The 22,102-nt window shown below is 41.8% G+C and overlaps 1 protein-coding gene across 5 annotated transcripts in view; it reads right to left on the reverse strand.

Moving 5' to 3' along the window:
* LOC110987540 (ATP-dependent DNA helicase DDX31-like) overlaps positions 1-22,102 on the reverse strand; it is a 50,245-nt gene that overhangs the window by 18,831 nt on the left and 9,312 nt on the right. For 3 of the 5 annotated variants that reach the window (XM_022250339.2, XM_022250338.2, XM_087143594.1), the window contains exons 12-14: positions 21,778-21,917; positions 19,895-20,073; positions 19,028-19,211 (exon numbers count right to left, since the gene is read on the reverse strand). In XM_022250339.2, coding sequence (XP_022106031.2) covers positions 19,028-19,211; positions 19,895-20,073; positions 21,778-21,917 — 503 coding nt within the window. Of the gene's footprint in view, positions 1-7,986; positions 8,332-19,023; positions 19,212-19,894; positions 20,074-21,777; positions 21,918-22,102 lie in introns of those variants that run through there. The other 2 variants (XM_022250340.2, XM_087143595.1) reach the window with 2 other exon arrangements.

Here is a 22,102-nt window from a genome sequence, read left to right on the forward strand (position 1 = left end):
GGACAACCAAGCCCGTTGTTTATGTATCAAGCACTTACATGTACATTGTACCTGCAATCAAAGCACTACCTGTTATCTTCATTGCTCCTCTTCCTGAATGGAACAAATCACTTGATCCATGATGCTGATTGAACCAATTTGGTAACTCTATTGAAAGGGGGGGGGGCTGAGTCAATATTCATAGCTGAATATTAAAATACTGGGTATTCTGTGCAACTGAATATCCAAATAGTTTGGGTCAACAAGCCAAAAGGGTTGTCGCTTACAACACCACACAATATATGCGCATATTATTCATCATAACCCCGGAAAGATAACTCTGGTTTACAAGAAGCTTTTATTACTAACTTATTATTTGAAAATATTTCATATCTGTAGATCTTTGTAAAAATAAGTATTTATATAGTCAAATATTTGACATGACTTTATATTTCCTACTTTATACTTTTCTCTAAAACATTTAGTTAGAAAAATATGCCAAACTGACAAAAAAAACCCAGAAACAAACCCCAAAACTAAACAGTGTCGTGCGGGCAGCCACATTTGATGTTATAGACTAATAGTAAGAATGTCCTTTATTACACACAGGAGTGTGCGCGGTGAACTGAAGACATACAGGGTACCGGTATTTTGAAGCCAAATTTGTAACCTTTTGTTAGTTTCAGCATTTCAGACAGGCATGACATTTGCAGATAATTGTCTGAATGTATGCATGTGTGATTAATCTCTGTACCCTTTATGCATGTCGGCTGCTACTACGCAGCAAACTTCCTCGTGTCCCCTGTCTGTTTGCAAAAATAAATGCCGTCCAATTTAACAAATTGGAGGGGAAATTAAGAGGATTGATCCCAGCCACCAGCGCGCGGTTAGACGGCGTGGTCCTAATGGGAACTAAATGTTCCCGCAATTAGCCGCGCAGGCTGCTAGTGGCACAATGTGACAACGGTCTTGTTGTGCCTCCAAGGTTCAGAGCGGTCACTGGCAATTTGACGAGGTTTGTAATTTCATTTTTTTCAGCGCCCCATCTCTTTTGGGGGCCGTCGGCAGGGGAGAAGGGGGGGACAATTGCACAGCTTTCACTTCATTGCGGGCGACACTCAATTACAGATATTGACTTTGATATCGTGGGAGAGCCATGCATTTTAACAGCAAGATTGGGCAAAGTTTTCTTTTTTTTCTTCCTTATTTTATTTCTCGCTCCTTTGAGGGGGGGGCCGTGGAATACAGAAGAATATTAGGGAAGTGCTGAAGGCATGGGGGAGCAGGAAGGAAGATGAAGGCTCTCGGATCCATTTGTCGAATTAAATGTCATCGCTGATTGTGAAGGGAGAGGCATACTGCTCTCATTCTTCTCAAAGAGATGGAAAAGAGTCCCGGGGGGGGTGGTGGAAAAAGCTTCTGTAAAAAAGCAAAGTCACTAATATGTTTAGTGAAGATTTGAGGGGAGAATTGAGAGGGAGAGAAACAAGGTTGTTTGTTGTCCAACCATCCCCCCCCCTCAAAAAACATCATCTTTATTTGATTGCCAATAGAAAGAAGTGCCGTCGAATGCGACGCAATGTTTGGAAATCTTGCCTGGCCGCTCGGCGAGGTGTTTTGATCGCCAACAAACTGAGATGGCAAGATTCTGACCATACAAGCATTCATGCAGAAACAACTGGACTGGTCGGGGTACTTCTTGGTTTTGCTTCGATGCCTTGTCAAATCTTCTTCTAAAATTTGGGAAATTCTTGAACTTCATTAATGCAGTGGTTACAACAATTTTTTTAAAAATCACTTCCAAACAGCGCTTTGTATGTTGTAATACATACATCAAGTGATGTTAGTTCTAAAAGTTGATAGGTTTTAAGACTACAAAAATAAGCAGTGTAAATTTTCTTAGCTATTAAATATACTATTTTTTTTGTCAATAAAGCAATGACATGCCATTTTGCTGTTTCGTGCATTCTGATTTTAGTGACTTACAAAATTTTAAAATGTCATGAATAAATTCAGTCTCTGACCAGGAATGTTCATTTTATTGCTCTGCCTTACTTGTGTGAAGAACTACTGGCCTATCAATATTGACAATTTCTACACAAACCTCAGTGTAGAAAGCCTTGAGCGAAGGATGGTGCAGATGTACGGACCATGGCAAGACCTGGCCCAGGTCAGTGCACCTTCAGTTCATGGAATTGGGTCAGGAGGATCCAATTCATAACACTATGGTAAAAAAAAATTGTGCAGTCAGGTCGCCTTTCAATTCTATGGCCTGGGATTGATTCCTGGCTTGGTCCACATGTGCATTGGGTTTTTCAGTCCCGGCCTGATTCTGTGGGTTTTACCCAGAATACTCGTCTGGAGTTTTCCTCCCACCTCTAAAACTGTGACGGCTTCTCACTGTCTCCTCTCTACAGGTTTCTTCAGTGCTCAGGGTAGTTTTGAGGAATCTTTGGTTTCATTACCAGAAATACTTAAGAAGAAAAAAAAATTAACCATAAAATTGGCATGGTGACCACCATAACTGTTGGCATGACAAGGGTACAACTGTTTCTCTGCTGCTGACAACTGAAGGCTTGCATGGCCACCATCGTAGAGGTGCACCCTTTTCCTTTGGGGAATATCTGCTCTGGGCAGTCAAGGTCACTGAATTCAAATTGCACAAAACCCTTCCAAGAGGGCTGCTGTATTAAAACAAATGGTCGACAGATCTCTGCGATGACAGATGATTTGCTACACTTAAATGGGGGGGGGCTCAATGTGTCTCTAGGCCCAACAAAATGCCGAGAGATCCCTTCTCCCCCCTCCCGAAAGTGTTTCTTGCTGAGAATGGGGCAACAGATTGGGAAATCACTGTCCCGGTGGTGAGTCAAGCGGCAATTAGACAAGCCATGAATAAATTTGCCTCAATCCCCCATCATCTCTGCTACCCCTAGGTAAAGCTGAAAGTGCCAATTGAAAAAAAAAAAAAAAAGCCTGCATGTATCACACGCATGACCGGTGTGGCATAACCCATGCCTCCTCGTTTGCCTGAATGGCCCTAAACCACAACATAATTCCCAAATACAAACAGACAAACACGGCTCATAATGGCCGAGCTGATGCGCGCTATGAAAACACTATTTAAGTGAACGCGTGAACATGTGTGGGTATTGAGCGGGCGGCTGTCCGGGGGCCATTGTCCGGAGTTGATCGTGGACAATCAGAGAGCTCATACATGGTAGAGAGGGGGGTTGCTCATATGGTTTTAGGATGGTAGTGCTAGCATTTTTTTTCTGTACCCAGGAGGGGCCCTATTATTGCAGCAACCTCTGCGGACGTCCGCTGCCTTCTTTCAATATGTCGCTTCTCAACGGTAAATGTTGGTTAGATTTAAAAGGGGGGGGGTTTCCTCATTTATCGATGATGATGACGACGATGTCTGACATAGGCCCCATACACAACCGTACCGTGAACAGCAACTCATGAGCAGATGTTCAACACGGGGTCTCACGCCGGGAGCCAGCGTGGCACATAATTGCCGGACTGCAAAAAAAAAACCTTGTGGGGCATAAGCAATGATATTCTTCTTAATATGTAACAAAAAATCCCGCTTCCAACTGATCAACTGCCAGAGCTCTAGTGTACGCTCAGTGAGTCTTATGAGTCTCCGGGGAATATCTCCTAATGAATGAGAATGCAGGGCAGAAAATTTGAAAGTTCCTAGCCGGCAGTGTCCGGCACAAACCGAACAGACGTACTATTCAAGTGATCTGTCCATTAAAAGGTAATCAAAAATGACTTCCCGGTCTGTTTTTTAATGCGGCACATTATCGCAGGCCTATTCTGTAATAACTCCTTGACAACTATTCATAGGTTTCTGTAATGGGATTACAAGGCTTTTTTTTTAAGGTACTGTACAATCCGGGACGTACAGTACTTTCTATTATTCTCCCGTGATGCTTTGTTAAGTTATTGACACAGGATTAAATGACGGTAGGGGAGAAATTGCTCAACTGTTGAGGTGGCCGTTCCAGGGTCTATCACCAAGATTGGCAAACAATCCTGTTAGAAGGTTCACAAGTTGTGCCGGACAAATCCTGTAAAGAGGGTTCTGTATTCAACAGTAACTGCATGTCCGAGATGGGGATATGGAACTGTCCTAGAGAAAGTGCACATGCCCGAGGAAAGGGAATTGAATTAGAGGCTTGTGGTTTTGGGAGAAGAAAACACAGAGCTGCAGCACAGCTCTTACAAGTTTCAAGGATGGTTACAAACCACTCCCCCCCCCAAAAAAAAAGGGGGGAAGAAAAAAAAAAGAATCTTCAAAATGGAAGAGATGTGACTGGAAAAACTCAAACAACTGTCCACTTCTGATAAAACCACTGGCAAACAACTTGAAATGTACTTCAGGTCAAGTGAACATACTCAAACTACTGATTTGGAACTTGCTGCAAAATGACATACACAAATGAATGAAATGCTACAAAATAAATACTGAATTAGAAGTTTCATAAATTAACTAAAATAATGTGTGAATAGAGCGAAACTGCTGTTTGAACTCTACTGCTATTTTTTCTGTTCCAATGTGAAATGAGTCTTCATTTTCTGCCACGAACACCTGCATTCCTTGCCCATTTTCCTGTGTAGCTGATCGCCAGGCTGATTACAATCTCTTTCTGTTTGAAACAAGTGTTTATCTCCAATCAAGTGAAAGGTAATGTGCAATTGTTGAGAAGCAATGACAAACAGAGGATATGGTTGGTGGCCAACTCCGACGGGCATGCCAAGTGATGCTGATGGGGGAGGGGTTTGACTGGCAGGAGCACCTATTTCCCTTGAGCAATCCGGCATCCAGACGTGGGTACGGGTGAATCTCTAAAGAGCAATGAAACCTCCCTCTTACGTATAGGTTGCAAAGAATAGACCAAAAAAGGAATCAAATACGGACAGACCATGGACAGACGTACATGTACATGTAGTCTTCTAGCCTGTCTTGACAGCTTAATGACCCCTCTTGACCCAAAACCTGGATCCTGCCTCTTGTGTAAAGCGCACAGGCCAAGTTTTCACCGAATATGTATTAACTCAAGGAAACAAATTGGCCACGTCACCGCTGTATCACAGAAAGATGACAGTAAAAGCATTATCCTAACTAGACATAGTACCTGAGCTTCAATATGAAACATATTACTCATTCTGCAGGACTTTTTCAGGGGCAGGGACTTTTCCAGGGGGTGAGGGAGAGCAGAGCATTCATTGGCCGCAAACAGATAAACTATTAATAGTGGAGGGTGAGGGGGGTAAATCCAATGTCGTTCCAGCAAATCGGTGATTTTACTCCCTTTCCTTCCTTTTTTTTGTTCCACTCACTTTTCTCCTAGATTCTTTTCCCCAGTATTTATTTATCATTTTTTTCCAGGAGCGAGAAGATCCCCCCACCACTCCCTAAGTCTCTTGCTATAGACAGTAGATGGTGCCAAGCCCACAAAAAGAGTAAATCCCACACACTAGTTGACGAGTGTGAATTATGTCAGTATGCGCAATATGATACCCAAACTAGACATAGTACATGAGCTTCAATACAAAATATATTACTCATTCCGTAATGACCTGAGTGATCCAAATTAACTCGCAGGTTTTGAAGTTATTCTACTGGATTGAGGACTGCTTGGACCAGCCTGAACTTTACACAGGGCTTAGGCCCAACCAATACCACAACCTTCAAACTCCAATGGCAGGTTTTCAATGTATTCCGACTTGTAAGCAAAAGTCAGAATTACTTCACACATCAGTAACCCCGCATCTTTCAAAATCCATAATTATGTTTTAAGAGGATTTTGTAGGATTGAGGAAGATCAAAGCCAGCTCTATTACTTAGCAACTTAGAATGGTAACTGGTATGGAGTAAAGGACTTTGGAGGATTCAGAATGATTCTCAGCAAAAAAAAATGCCTCAACAGCTAGGATTTTGAGGAGGTACAGAAATATCACCGCAAAAGTTTCCCAATGCAAAAGCCTAGGCAAGGATCAGAATAAAATATCCCACAGATGAAAGTAGTTTTCATCCTCTTGAAGGGAAGGAGTGGATGTGTATTCATACCACAGGTAACTTTTCTTGTGATTGCCAAGAATCCAATTTCCGACTTAACATTTCCCTAGGATTTCCCGGTTTCCTCTGCGAGTTACAAAAAAATACAACGGTATGCAAAAAAAACAAACCACCTCCCAGTAGTTGGCTAGGGACGATCTCTCCCCTCCCTCCCTGCTGCTGACTGGCAGAGGAAAAACACAAACTTGTGATGGCACGCTCACCGCTCGCTGCTTCATCTATTCACAATGTGCATGCAAAAATTACAACTGGACCCACACAGTGCCCCCTTCAAGAGAGTTAAGACCCCTCTGCTCAAGTCTCCCATGCAAAATGGACCGTACATAACAGCACATAGTCATCAACACTCTACTCACAAGGCGTAGCCATCTCAAGACAGCTAAATACAGACCATACGTGACCTTCGATTAAAACAACTTCATTACAAACTCATCTCAGTTTCTGAAGGCGCAAATTATGATAAAAACATACCTCTTAGTGGAATTGCTGTGCCACATTTGGAAACTCAAGGTAAATGCGGATCGGGACACAATGCCCACACAAATCATTTCGCTGTGCAGGCCTTTGGAGATTTTCCATCTCATTGGGCACCAGCCAATTACTTGGAAGGCAAAATTTGTACACAAACTGAGCTATTTTAACACAAAAGCTTTCCCCTCTGTCTCAATTTGCCTCATCACTCCAATAAAAAAACAAAAGCTGCACATACTGCTACGGTTCTTTCTCTAGTTGCAAGGGAACAACCAGGAAAAACAAAATTGCAGTCAAAGTTGTCATAAGTATATGATAGGTGACAGGATGATCTGGAGTCCGTTCTAAGCCATGTTGATCCTGATCTGTCAATCACAAGTCAACTGTAAGGTAAAGATGGGTTCTTCATAAGTGGTGGTAGACCACAGATTTGACAAGTCAATGACATGTCAGATCACAAGTGGGTCTGGAAGTAATCACCATGCAATTGTAATGGAGAAATGGCACACAATGGGGAACTTGCAAAACAACAAAATACTCTAATTAAACCAAGGATCTTTGAGGAAAAGGTCACAGGGAAACTGAATTAATAAGGACTCAGACACCAATATTTGACTTGTACACACTTCACTACTGGTCTGCTGTACTGAACTGCCTTGACCAGGAGGCAACTTTATAGGGGATCTTGTGGGCTAAAGTAAACAAACAGGGGGGGACACACTACCAAGGGGGGGATATCCAACTGAGACTGACATAAATCTTGTTTTCCTCACAAAAGGGCACTACTCCTATCTTCTAAACAATAAAAAATACATAAAGTTACAAGTGAAACTTGGCCCTGCCACACAATCACTAGCCAATCACAAGCAGATCACAGCCAATCTGTCTTGAAGTCAGGCCAAGACTATGAAATACACAATTTTTATTTGCACAAGTTGTGCCTACACTCATAACTGACTTAATTTCAACTGCCAGAAATGCTGGAATCCCTTTTTATGTGGGTCTCCTGCATTTCAACCAAAACTATTTGTGAAATACCGCTGGGTGGTGAGATGGACAGAATTGGTCTCTTCAAAATAAACAATTAAATGGCTTTTGATGTAATCTACAAAACTGTTTCAACTTCTTGACGAACATACTAAATGATATTTAATGTCATCATTTTCACATAATTGTTTAACCCCTTCTCGGCAGGAATTTCTTTCCGAAAGCCGACTCCAAGAATTCCAGCCTCACTTGGCCATGAAGGCCACCTGCCAAACCGCAAATTCTCGGTTTGTGGCCCAGCATGCTCTGCACGCTTTGAATTACACAGTGAAAAGGCAGATGGTTCGGTGGCATGCGGCTCTACTCAAGCTTCCACATTCCCGTTGCCTCTTTTCAAGGGGGGAACTATTGTAAAGCTGGTGATTATGATGCAAATTCGGTCTTTTCATTTCTGGGCTACTCACAAAGACCAATTACCATATACACAAGAGCCAGGGTCTGCTTTCTTTCACCATGTTCGCTCGAGCGTGTGCCGAGAATAATAGCTGAAAAGCGGGCTGAGGATCTCAATTTTTACGGCGTGTCTTAACGCATCCCGGCACAAAGGGGTCAACAAAAGTCAACTATTGCAGCTTCCCTGGTACAAGCATGGCAAAAACTACCTAATGTCCGCCAACCAAACCTCAGATGATATACATGTACATGTACCAATATTAAGCCAGTACCATGGAACAGAAGAACCTCACAAGGGCATCAATAGCTCAGTCTGACTGGGGGGGAGAGGGGGATGTTACCAGAAATACCTGAGCCGTCAGGAGAAAAAAGAGCCAGAAAAAATGTTGACATTAGCTGATAGGCGGTAAGTTGGAAAACAGGACGGGGAGAGATACACGTGTATATGGTCTCAAAGCTGGACCAAGAGAGCGAGCAATTTTCCTAGCAACGGAGGCTCCTTTGGTGGGAACTGCACACCACTGATTAACGAACAACTACATGTACATATGAAACCAGGCACTGCAGTCGCATTGCTACCAACAAAATGAGCACTCCTGACCAACATGGCCTTTTTCAACTGATGAGGGGGGTGCTCATCTCAGGGCAGATTATTGGGGGCACTCTCCAAATCTGACTGAGCTGGACAGAGTATATCAGACAGTGGGTGGTGCTCTTCATTGAGGAGTATTCCATTGACAGTTCAGAGACTCTGCCAATGAAAACAGTGATTTTTGCAAACAAAACAATGGCAGAGGTGGGGAGGGAGGGGGCGCTCTTACATCTGACCTTTGTTATTGCCCTTACCTCCTTTTGTTAATTTTCCAGCTTAGTCTTAACCTTCAAGCCTCGGTCTTTTCTTTCCCTGTTCAATTTATTTTATACTAACCTTGAATGAATGCATGTACACGACACCTTTAACGTTATAAAGTTATGAAGCGCCGTCAGACTACCACGGCATCCACTTTACCGGCGGCTGTTTTTTTCCTTTAAAGAGACTAAATCTTTGGTTTTCCTCAAGGTCACATGTACAGGCAACAGCTCACTGCAGCCTCTGTGCACATGTATGCACATCGCACGCCTTAACACAATGTTAGTGAACAGACAGACTGGGCTGAATACCTAGTTCCTGCCTCCATAATAAGTTGGAGTTACAAAAGTAAAGGGACTGGGAACAGTCTACACGTCTCCTTGGAAAGCATGCATTATACAAATGAGGAATGACACGCCACTACTAGTCAAGTAAAATTGTCGGTCAGTGGCGTCAGTCCAAAGGGAAGCTGTTGCAAGGTGACAAAGCACCCTCTGCTGTTCAGGTAAAAAGCCCACAATGCCTCTATCCCATGAAGGAGTACTCATCCCTCTGCATAAATAACAGCCAGCTGACAAAGGTGAGGTTCGAACTCAAGACCCCAGACTTGCAAGAACAGACCACTAATCTCCAATGATCCTTCAATGTGACAAACAGTTCTGGCCGGGCGTGCCATTAAACCTATCAAGTTTGATGTGACACATCTTTAGTGCTCTATGATTCAGAGGGACTTAATACATATGCAGACATATGTGGGCTACCTGAATGGGATTTGAACTTGTTTACATTGGCATTCAATTTTTTATGAAGTTACCTGGCAGAATATATTTCTCACCAAATTTATGGGCTACCTTGGCAAACAAATGCAAATTGACTGAGAATCAGCTGTGAGCAGTGCTATCATGTGACTTCTTGTGCCAGTAGTTAAGACTGAATGGATCCCAAAAATGTAAACATTTGACCCTTTATTTGGTCAGATATAGAGCCATATATCATATTCTCACAAAGCAGAAACATAACATACATGTTTTTGCATAGTAAAAAAAAGAAAGACGTCAAGGACAAGTCTTTTTTAGCCGTAATGTTAGGCAATGCATTCAGCAGCCTCAACATTTACAAGCACTTGTTACACCTTGAAAAATGCTTTTAGAATTCAAAAATGGTATTTTTCCCTTTTTTTATTTTACTGCTCTATTATAATTCACTTTTGAAATGAACTATTAAAATATTGGTATCTAATAATTAGTCAAATACCCCAAAATTTAAGAAAATAGACAAAATCCTGCTGGTAACCTCTTTTTTGGGGTTATTTCTGTGCTTTGCAGAAGCTCTTCAAACTGGTGCATGCTTTCTACTGCTGACATCTGGACCACTTGACTGCCAAGTGTGTAATTAACATGTCAGCATCCAAGGGACTCGTTTCACATTCTGGGTGATGTCTGACACCAATAAAACTGGTTTAGCATGAACAAAAGCATTCTGTTGCAGTCTGCATTATTAACCCTAACAGTCCTCAATCCTCCAACAGGTGAAGGATTGAGGAGTGTTGGGGTTAATAATTCCTTCCCACACCAACAGGTTTAACACAGGACCCAGCACTGCTTCCAATTTTTGGGAAGTACGTTGAATAATCTCAACCCCAGTGCACAGGCATTGCCAGGAATTCTTTTGTGGGGGAGGGAGGACTTTTTTTGCGGGGGGGGGAGCAAAGCATTCATGGGCCGCAAACTGATTTTCGATGGAAGGGGTGCCTCAATCCCGACGTCATTCCAGCAAATTGGGGATTTTCACTCCCTTTCCTGGCTTTGTTTATTCCACTAACTTTTCTTTCAGATTCTCTTCCCCTGTATTTATCTCTCATTGTTTTTCCCTGAGGGAGAGGGTTCCCCCCCACTGCCACTCCCCTTGTGATGTCCATGCCCCAGTGGTTCCTGGACACAGATGGTAGATGGCACCGTGTGCATGAAGAGGTAAATCCCACACACTAGTTGACGAGCGTGAATTGCGTTAGTATGCAGCATGCAACAAAACCTGAAAGTTCACGTGTTCGTGCTCTGCTGAAAAATTTAATTTAATGGATTTTTCCCCTCCCCCGCCAATAATTTATGAAAGAAAAAGTAGTTTTGCGTGGGGAAAAAAGCACATATTGCCTTGGGCAATCTTTTACATGCAGTCTTCAAAAGCTATTTTCATCATGCTGCATGTGGAAAGACAAATATACATGGATAATTTGGATGGCTAATTTGTTTCCATTTTAATAAAGAACGACATTAGTGTATTGAGCACCACCGACAGGGTTTGCATATAAAACGCCCTGAAAAGTAGGAAATTGAAAAGTCTTTAAATTATAAAATTATGAAACTAATTTTATCTTACTTTTAATGGATGGGCTTTATTGTACAATGCATAACTGGAAGTTTTTTAGTTCTTATATTGTCCGAAAAGTGGACAGGACGGAAATTGACTGTGAACAAAATCATAGTGTCTTCACATCAGATGAACGTGCATGTATCTGAACACTGGTGATTAGGAAAATTACATTACAGTGTTCCTCATGCATGCTTTCTCTTTTTTTGAAAAAATTCTTAAGGTGAAAACATCCTTGATTAAAAAAACTCCCAACAGAACTTAGAGGCAACTCTAAGCACGGTTAATTCAAAAACACAGAACTTGAAGAGCTTCTAATTTTAATATTAGGGGCCATCAAAAATGATATGGACAAAATCCCCACTGGTACCCCTCAGACTCAATACCCAGATGTACATCTACCCTATATGTTATTTATTTCTACCATAAGACAAGCTTTTGCATTCTCTTATTCAAAGGATTTCTAGCATGAAAATCTCACCTCACAAAAGCCAATCAGATCACTGCCTACACATGTCTCTATTAAAACCTATTTCTTTCAACATTTATAATCATGGGATTTTTTTCCCACCTGGAAAAGAAGAGAAAATTGTGCTTTTCTGTCTTCCTCGAATTCTGGGTATTCCATTTGAGTCAGAATTAAAGTTTAATTCACAAGGAGGAGATTAAGCTACGGTCGCGACAAGAAATGCAAAATTCTGTGCAGCTGGGAAGTCGAGCTATGCCTCAGTCAACATGAATCATTCACCACGGACAACACTGGAGTCAGCTTACCCCACGTCTTTCCCCAGTTCTCTCTCCATCTGGTCTCTTTCTCTCCCCTTTCATTTCTACGGCTTCTTTCTTCTTCTTTTTTTTTTCTCCCTACTCATCACACGACGAGCTGGTGACTCCCGGAACGATTATTCACGCTTTTGAATATTTAATACCCCATTATGGGGCCCCCCTTGACAAGCCGGGCCAATCCAAAAGTGCTCATCAGAAAAAATGACTTAAAGTGGATTATTATCCAACTTTAATATTTGATAACGCCATTACAGGGTGGTGACAGTCAGTGCGAGAGACTGTGACCAGCGCGTGCTTTGTTATTGCAAGAGGATGGTTGGGGAGAGGGGGGATGGGATGAGACAAAAACCCAAAAAAGAGAGAGAAAAAAAAAGCACGTTATTTTCTCATTACTCGGATTAGTGAGAAGAACTGAGTTAACATTTTAGGTTTGAAATGGAGGAGGGAGGAGTCCAACTTTGAAATGTGGGGGGGGAATGAGATTAAGAAGATGAATCAGCGGGGGGGGGGTTGGAACCAATGAAGAAGCAGAAGAGGAAATATTGTCCATCAGTTTCACTTGTTAAGCATTTGACTGGCTATCAGTCAAAGCACCATGCATAATATGGCATTTTGGCAGGTGAACTTAGTCGTGACGACTGTGATCTTTGAATGCTTGGCTGATACATGTATGTTGCGTGAACTGGACCCCATGTCATGGCTCTGCTAACCACAGAATTGTGCGCTTACAGTCAACATTCTGGACTTACCGTGCAAGCACAAACATTCTGTGCCTACCCGCTCAGCACAGAATCCTGATTAGGGGATTTATGCATATGTACTGTAAAGCAGAGCTAAGTAAATGTATGAAACTGGGCCTTCAAGGACGAGGGAATACACTGACACACAGGCACGGACAAAAGAGAGCATTTTGTTATCTGGCAGTAACATCGGTATTCTGAGTAGCCACTCGAGCAAACTCAATACATGTGACTGATAATTGTCTTTATGTCCATAGACCTATAGGATCTCTGTGTGAGCCAGTGGCATAACAAATGGGGGAAGGGGGTATGGGGGCACACCCTCCCTCCCTCTCCCTCCCCCTCCCTCCCCCTCCCTCCCCCCTCCCTCCCCCTCCCTCCCTCCCCCCCTCCCTCCCACCCTCCTCCCTCCCCCCCTGCACGAGGCTTGTTCCCCCATGTGTCCCTCTCCCTCCTCTGAAACTAGAGAAGGCAAAAACATCTGGTGACAGTCCACCATGGTCAGCGTCTTAACTGCGACTAAAGCCAGCCACTGAGTGTCCCCCTCCAGAAAATGAGGGACCCTAAGTGCCCCTCTGCAAAATGTACCCCAGTTACGGCTCTTGTACGGGTGCCATGCATACAGCAGCAATGGCACTCAAGGTTTAGCTCAAACCTCTCTCTCTTTCACCAGAGAGGGAGTACTTTTACACTCTGTTCAAGCACGCGCAGGGATCAAGTGAATGATACAAATATTCCATATTTTGACAAGGGCAACCTTTACCTCTTGCTTCGCAGACATTTTCATGGCAGCAATTGGCCATTTTGTGCTTCAAACATAAAGAAGGCATCAGAGTGGAAATATGAGAATTTGGAAATAATTTTCCAAGTTCAAATACAAACTTTTGATCAGACTGTTTGTTTGGGCAGGGCAGCTGGTCTTACCACCCCCAATTTAACAATGTCTAAATCGTTAAGAAAGCTTTAGTAACTGTAACTATGGGGTATTCTTTATTTCTGAACTCATTCCTTCAACAATGTGCAACAAACAAATGGCACATCCTTTGTACAAATTTCAAAACCACATTGATTCCTCCATAATACTGAGACGGCTGAACAGTCTTAAACAGATACATGTACTAATGCTTCCAAACTGTGCACTGGGATTTGGAGGATGTTTGGGGATGCAATTCAAGGACAAAAATCTACCTACTTGGTATAAAGGACTTTTAAAAATCTAGTTTTTCAGGCACAGTTTTGGTGGTTGCTGTTCGGATGAAGAATTCAGACAGAAGCAGAATGCAGATCATGCCATTAACCTGCCAACTTGTTTTAGCAATCAGGAGAAAATGTTGCGTGCATGAGGGAAATTACGGGCATGATTAGTTTACTAGGCATTGGGGAGACAGTTAACTGATATTGTGCGCACAAAAGCCGAAAAACAGATGAGAAAGGACGTTTAATAACAGTGTGCAAAATAGTGTGACCAATCACAAGCAGATGTTGGTGGGCTAACAACACGCAAAGACATTTTGAGTGAAGTCTTGAATTTCGTACCCACGCTCACTGCTCATTGTGACATTTCATAGTTCAACATTTTTACATTTGTGTGTGCTTAACACCAAAGTGGGAAGAATAATACAATTTTGTTTTACACAAGTTTGCCCTTGCACAGAAAGAATGGATCGCCCCCCAAAGTTAGATATTTTGGCCATAATGATGAACGTCATGTGGTTTGTTACATATGAAACCTGTCTTTCTCGATGATCATGCTGATTAACTTCAAAATGCTCTGAAACCTTCTGAAACAGCTGAATATAAGAAGTACTAACCACCATTTCATTTGAAGGAAACCCTTCTATCCCTCTAAAAATGTGTTCAACTGTCACAAAATGTGCCTCTATTTTCATGGAAAGAACCCGAGATAAAGCTACTCTGAAACTTACAACATGTAGAAACTCAAAACTACACACGACAGATAAAGGAAAAAAACAGACAAGAAATCAAGCATGTAGTCATAGCCAAACTGAATTATCATTTAACAACCGAATGACAGTCTGGTGCCCTGTTGGCGAGAACCATTTGCAATGGCTCAGATAGCATTCCAGTTGGCTGGCAAGCCACACACACTCCAGGCAATAAATTCATACGCTGTGAATGCCCGGTTATAACCCATTTATTAATATGAAAGGTCATTAAATTGGGACTGTATGTGACGTGCATCCTGGTATTACAAAACTGCATTCTAAAACCTTGTTTTATGGTGTTACAAGAACTTTCAAAGCAGCTTACTGACAGGCTGCCCCATAGGACAGGCCAGAAAATCACTTCTCCAACTTACAGACTGACCCTATTTCTATGGCCTTTACCCAACGTTTTCTGACAACTTAGAAAAAAAAAATGACTCCTGTCTTCACAAAATGCTTAATTCTCAACTTGTTGAGTGTCAAGAACCTTTTGACACTTACTGCTCATTGTAATGGTAATTGTTTTCCAGTCCACAATCGTTGTTTTCAGGAGCTATTTTATTATTTTCATCATACCATAAGGGAAATTTGGGAATCTAATACATGTAATCATATTCATATTGAAGAGTTGATCAAATGGCAGATTGAATATTCGAATGCTGAAGCATTTGAATTGAATCGACCCTGTGAAAAACAGAAAATGTGAGCAAGTACAAGTTAGGGTGAATGGTCGTGGTCAAATTTCACACTCCACAGGAGAAAAAAATCTGTTGTCACTTCCCCTTTTGAGCCACCGTTGTATGATAAATCAATAAATCAATCGACTGAAATATGAAGGAAGACAAAAGCCTAATGAAGACAACAGGAAATGAACAATTTTTCTTGAGAAATGAAACATGGAATGAGACATCGGAAATAGGCTCGTCAGTCAAGTTGGTTTGAAAGGTTATCATTCAACTCAAAGACAACGAAAAGACAAATTTGTGATTGTCCCCTAATGACACATCAAGGCAATGATGGCTTGAGCTTCTCAAACCTGCTGGTGGGAAAAAAGACCACCCCCCCAAAAAAATACTATATTAATGTATTCTGAATTATCTATGACGATTACCTCAGCAAATGGTCCAGAATTAACGAGAATTATATACAGGTCTCATTAAAGCGTAAAATGGCAAATGCATACGTATGTATAATGCAGGAAGAACACCTAAAAAATGTATGTACACTCGGCGTGGCACATTACGCGTGACGCTGTTCTCGTTCACATAATTCCGTCCAATGAGGTGCCAATGAATAATTACTGAATGCGATAATTCACTGTAATGAACTCCGTGCACTGGCAAACAATGCATGTGCCGCTGGGAACATCACGAGTTCACCAATTGGAACTTCATCGAAAAGCCGAAAAACCCACAGCAAATAGCCCCCCATTTCTCACACAAGACTGCATATCTATTGTCAAACTAGAGAAAAAAAAGGGCACCTGCGGAAAGATGTACATATGAATATTTAATTGAAGCACTGGGGACAATTAATTCAGCGGTCCAATGTTTGTGCATTACCTCAAAGAAGTACTTTACATGTGTATAATTCCAAATTGCAATTACTATGAAAAAGTGAAACCATTGCTGGAAAAAATTACACAAAAAGCAAGTCTCTGGTTTCTGGTCAGGAACTAGATCCAAAAGTGGTGCGGCTTTTTTTTTTTTACCCTCACATTTTTCTGGAAATGATGTACGTATAACAGACAATCTCCATTGTGACTGCATGCACCGGTTACGCTGGCCGCTACCAACACTAAAATAGACAACATGCTGGTCATCTGCAGTTTATAGTCTGTGATATTTTTTATACAAACATGATGCCTAAGGACATCTTTCCTTTTTCTGAACCTATGGCAGGATGACTTGATACCCTAGACATCAGTTGCAATGTAATGAACCCAGACTAAGCCTTCCATAAATGATGGCGTATCAAGCAACTTGCATGCACTCCAGTATACCAATGAAAGGACAATTCAACAACAGTAACTAAAAATATATCACAGAAAAAAAAACAAAAACACGCAGAACCCCTTTGCAAAAGTTACTGCATTCTACTATAGTTACAATATGATACGTGTACATTGTACCTGCTCAACGTTTGGTAAAAAGTGCTCTACTTTAAAACTAATATGCCTGGCATGATAGGGATATATATGCTGCCCTCTGTTGACAAAAACTTCAACACATGAATCCAGGAAAATGAACATCAACAGACCTAATGATGTCATGCTTTGTTTACAAGTGCACTTTCCTATGGGGGCTTGACGAATCGTGTCCCACCAATACCTCAGTGCCAGTGTAAACAAACCGTGCTGTCATGTGCTATCAGTTGGTCCACCTGCCCTGAGCGGGACCAAGAGAGGGCGCAACATTCCCAGCAATGGAGGCACCTTCAGTAGGAACTGCACTTTGCTGGTGTACAGACGACTGAGAAATGCATGCGTTATGATCATGTGGTTACCAATAAAATGAACACTCCCTACCACTGTGGCTCTTTTTCAGCCAATGGGGCAAGGGTACTTCTGCTCAACGGATTAGAGTCCACATCAAAGGGCTTGAACTGACCGAGCAAACAGTGCGTTGTGAGACAGCGAGAAATCAGAAAACTCTAATTAAAGGACAGCATTCATCCCATTAAACACATGAAAAAAAAAAATCTAAAATGTTGTCACATTCCCCAATATAAATGCAAGCGCAGGGTCTGCTCTTAAAATCCCTGTCATTGGTTTGCCTGCCTATGGCTGATAAACTATGGCCAGCCATCGGTACACAATTAACAAAACATCTTTCTATCAAAATGACCATAAAATATCTGACTTAGCTGTCAAAACACCAAAATAATGCACACTACTACTTCATACCACAAGAAAACACAACCTTGATAAAAGGTGAAGAGGGAACATGTATTTTTTGAGGTAAAATTTGACGTCAAATTTAGGGTGATGATGTTCCTGCAAATTTTGGATGTCCATACAAATAGATGGCAAAATGGGAGAGGCCTGTATCAATTTGCAGTTTGAAAATATCAAAGGTTTTGTCGGTGGGATTTCACTTTTCTTACTGAGCCCTCAGCTTAAATGTGTACATTGTAATGTAAGAAATTTAAGGTAAGAATGTATGAAACCATGATTTACTTTATAATTGAACTCAATTTATGGAAGTAAATGAGTGTTGCCACTAAGTTGGTAAACTTTATTTTATTTCTTTGGAAAAGGGTCCCAACTACATTGCATTGAGGACAGGGATCAAAAACTGTAAGATTAACCACTTGCTGTCGGACGGCTTGAAAAATGCAGTGCACATAATCGGGAATTTTTCAAGATTTTCAGTTTTCAAAATTCTTCAAAAATTCATCATTTCAATTAATGGACGTTTACACGCACAAGAATTACTGTCTGGTGGCCATTATAGTCTGACAGACAAATCTATTGACACCCGAGTATTTCAGCCAGGCCTGCAGCCTTGTAACAAGAGCCCAGATTGTGCGGTGTTATGTAACTTTCTTTTGTTCACGAACCTGGCACAGTGCGCTGCTGACCTCTTTTCAATAAGGGACAGATTACTGTGCACCAGGTCAAGTTGGTTGCTTCAAAGCTGACATAATAGAAATTACAGCTGTCAGCAATAAACTTACATTTATTTATGGGGAAGCCTTGTTTGAACCTACTCCCTGAATCACTGGATCTATTTCATAAACTATGAACTGTCGATTAGGATGGGACCAGACTGTTTTATGCTTGGCGTACGTTCCAAGCTTCCCTTTCAATATTTTTCCAAAAACTTGGCCTAAAACACAAAGGTGCATTTTTGGATGTTAACAAATTTGAATTTAACTCATAAGACTAGAGTAGATAAATACTAGTTTGTAATGAAATATCAACTTATTGCTTTCATTTCTACTCTCAACTTTAAACCCATGAAGAGTTAACCTGGCTGCCAATGTCAATAGGGCCAACGATGAATAAAGTCTACTGTAAATCAGTAGTTATTGCTACATCTACTGACAAATCTGCACATGGTCAGGGACAAATTGGACAGTTTACCAATGAGTGAACTTTACTAAACATAAAGCATGGTTCATTTTTCTTTCTGACCTGATGGATGCCTACAATGGAAACACTGTTACCATAGTCTGAGAACTGCTATGTGGTCAGATGCTGTCCCACATAATTCAACATGAAAGGCCATGACAACGATGCATTCAAGAGAAACATTTAGCCGTTGACAACGTAAGTTAAGGCTTTCACCTCAGGATGAGCACCCTCCCAAAATCATAGGACAGACAGACAGACCAAACGAACGATTGTCTTTACCTTTTTCTTTTCGTCCCTCGGCTTGCCTGGAGCTGTTGCCTGCCTAGTCCTGCCGTGATATGCGAGGGCGCTTCTCGCAGACCGAAACTCTTGGCGGTGTGGCCCAGGTGGAGTTTTTTGACGTGGAAGATGTGTTTGAGCGAAGCGGGATAGGTTGCGTAGGCACGCACAAAGGACTGGAAGGCTAGAAAACCGCGTACAAAATTCTTAACAATCTGGATTCAAATTTTATCATGCTTGAAACAAAACGATGAGGTTCAGCAAATTCAAAGTTGGTTTAGTAATTTGCTTCCACATAAGTACAACTTTCATCCGTTGTCAATAGTGACTTAGAAAGATGGCGGTATTGTCACTATCTTCTGATCTGAAGGCTTACAAATGTCTTGGGTGAAACAGAAACAGCCTGTTTATTAAGTTTTCACAAATTTTTCCCAAGAGATGCAGGATCGAGTAATAAAAACAGCATCAGTTGGGCGGTAAATTAAACAGCTTTTGGGGGAGAGGGGAGATTTGTGTTCTTTAATTTTAGGGGGTTCACAAAGTCTCAAAACTTCAAACTGACGAATGAAACTTTACACCCAGTTACAAAGTATTCATTGTTAAATGTACATTTACAAAATTTTTTAAACTTTATGAGCCATTTGATATTTGAGAATAGAGAAACTTCAATACAAATAAGGACAGTATGAAATGGACTAATTTTGAAAGTTTAGCAAAGCAAACATAAACGTTGTTGTCCCCTTTGAAAATTTTAGTATCACAACTTACTCTAAGACATTTGCATCTTTTGAAGGTAAAACTTATCTTACATACCAGTACAACAGCAAATTCTCAAATGGGTACATATTCTCAGGTGGGCAAGCTCACCTTTCACGGCCAACACAGTGTGCCTCTTGTTGCTGTTGACAAACTCTTCAAAGACCCGTTGCAGGGCACCGGCTGCCTCCTGTGCTGTCCGCACTGGCTGGTGGCGCTGGCTCTCTGCCTGCCGAAGATCTGTGGTCATGAGGGTTTGGAGAAGGTGGTCGTGGCCCATTCCCTGCATGCTGTGATTGGGAATAATTCAATAATCGGGTCTTGGTGTGTTGCATTACAATCCACAGTTAGAAGAGACCCAAAAGAACTTTCCTTTCACCCTAACCCTGTAGAACGCTTTAAAGTGCATGAGATGTACATATCTGCTGGATCTAATAGTGATAAACTGCCGAGTTGGTGACAATACAGGCCATTCGCAATACAGTACGTTGCCAAGAGGTTGCAAAAGAGAGGCCTCCTCCCAAGTTTAGCCAACAAATACACAGCTGACTGGCGGCAATTAGCAAACAAGTTAATGTCAGTCTGGAACCAGAGGAAATTTGATAGATCGGGGCATACCGTGCAACACAAAAGACCACCATCTCAATTAATTTACTGACCCCCTTCCTGGACAAAAAACATTGAGAACAATTCCCGCTCCTTGGCACAGGGCGGCTAGAATTTGTCAACTGTTCCCCATGATATCCTGTGAAAAATGGCCTCTCCGTGGCAATCTCTTGGTGGTGCACTGCACTGTGAATCGCCTGTACCCGAACTTGTTTTATTCGGGGGCCCGCTTGTTTCACACAGATCTGGATCACAGTCAGTGATCCATCATTGGTTTGCAGACACCAAAACCAGCCTAATGGATAGTGCGAACCAGCGTTGGGATGACCGATCGAGATCCACATCCCATGTGAAACAAGGAGGCCCATACATTTCAGTGCTGGGTCTCAGTGATGATTGGCAGGCTTGGACTTTGATGCCATTTAGCCTTGGGGAGACCTGGCCTGTTGGGTCTAGTTTGCAGTGCGCATGCTTCACTCCTTGATTTATTTACTGAGTGTTCTCACACAGCATGGTTTCTTGCCCAAATACTGTGGATGGTTATGGTTACTATCATGTCCACTGACCCTGGTTAAAATTCCAACAGAGGCCAGACGCAAGGAACTATGACTGCCAAATTATTTGGAACATTAGATTCTTTCCTGCCTTTAATACGGCCACTTCACAATAGTGCGCCACCAAGAGTTTGCAATGCGTTGGCCAATCACAGGCCGCGAAATCTGTCGACCAAAGGGTCAACAGATTTCGCGCTTTGTGATTGGCCAACGCGTTACAAACTCTTGGTGGGGCACTATTGTGAATCGCCCATATTGAAAAATTGTTTGAATTATTTGGAACAAATCTAATAAAACACTACCACTAAACTCTCATTTACTCAACATAATCCTACACAAAATTCTTTTTTTTCTCAAAGTCACACTTCATTACAGTTAAATGAACAGGGCAGTGTGTCCATCAATATCCCCTTGACTCGAAATGCCCGCACGGGCCCCTCCCCCTTGTACTTGAAAAACCTTTTCACGAGTCATCACTCTCCAACATTCTGTCTTTTCACATTTGAAAAGAGCGCATAAGCTACTATTGTGATCATTTTACCAACTCTTCTGAGTTTCAACTTAATAAAGGTTTTATGGAGGCATGACAAATTTACTTGAGGCCCACAGTCCTTCATGTGCCAAGCGCTTACCATTTTCATATTTCACAAGATGGAATCCCTTCTTGCTTACGAAGGACTATAATGTAGTCAAGTCAATCACAAGTCTATCAAAGAATCAAATTAATTAACAGCCTATTCGTATAAGCTGTGCTACGCGCAGTCCTTCATCACTATTTCATTCATTTGTGAAAAAGGGTTTTCTAAACAACAACACTGTGGAGAAATCACTCACTTGATTTTGTGTTGGCTAAGCACGCTGAGGTACTCCACCTCAGCCGGAGTCAGGAACAGGAGAGATTGACCCTTCTTACCGATGCGAGCTGTCCGGCCAACGCGGTGGATGTAGTCCTCCGGACTGCCTGGGGTGTTGTACTGAAGTTGGGAGGAAAGTGTGGCCAGTGATCAAATCATGTTCAATTACTTCCCTGTCTTGAAGAAAATTCACATAGCCTTAAAGGTACCCCTGCGATAAGCCTTGTTAGGCATTGACAAATATTGACCCAATTGAGCATGGTTGATGACACGTTATAAATCCTGTCCTTCAAACTGCAATTTCA

Source organism: Acanthaster planci, linkage group LG11 (assembly GCF_054643075.1).
Source record: "Acanthaster planci isolate LZ-2023a linkage group LG11, COTS_SCS, whole genome shotgun sequence".
Classification (NCBI taxonomy): Eukaryota; Metazoa; Echinodermata; class Asteroidea; order Valvatida; family Acanthasteridae; genus Acanthaster; species Acanthaster planci.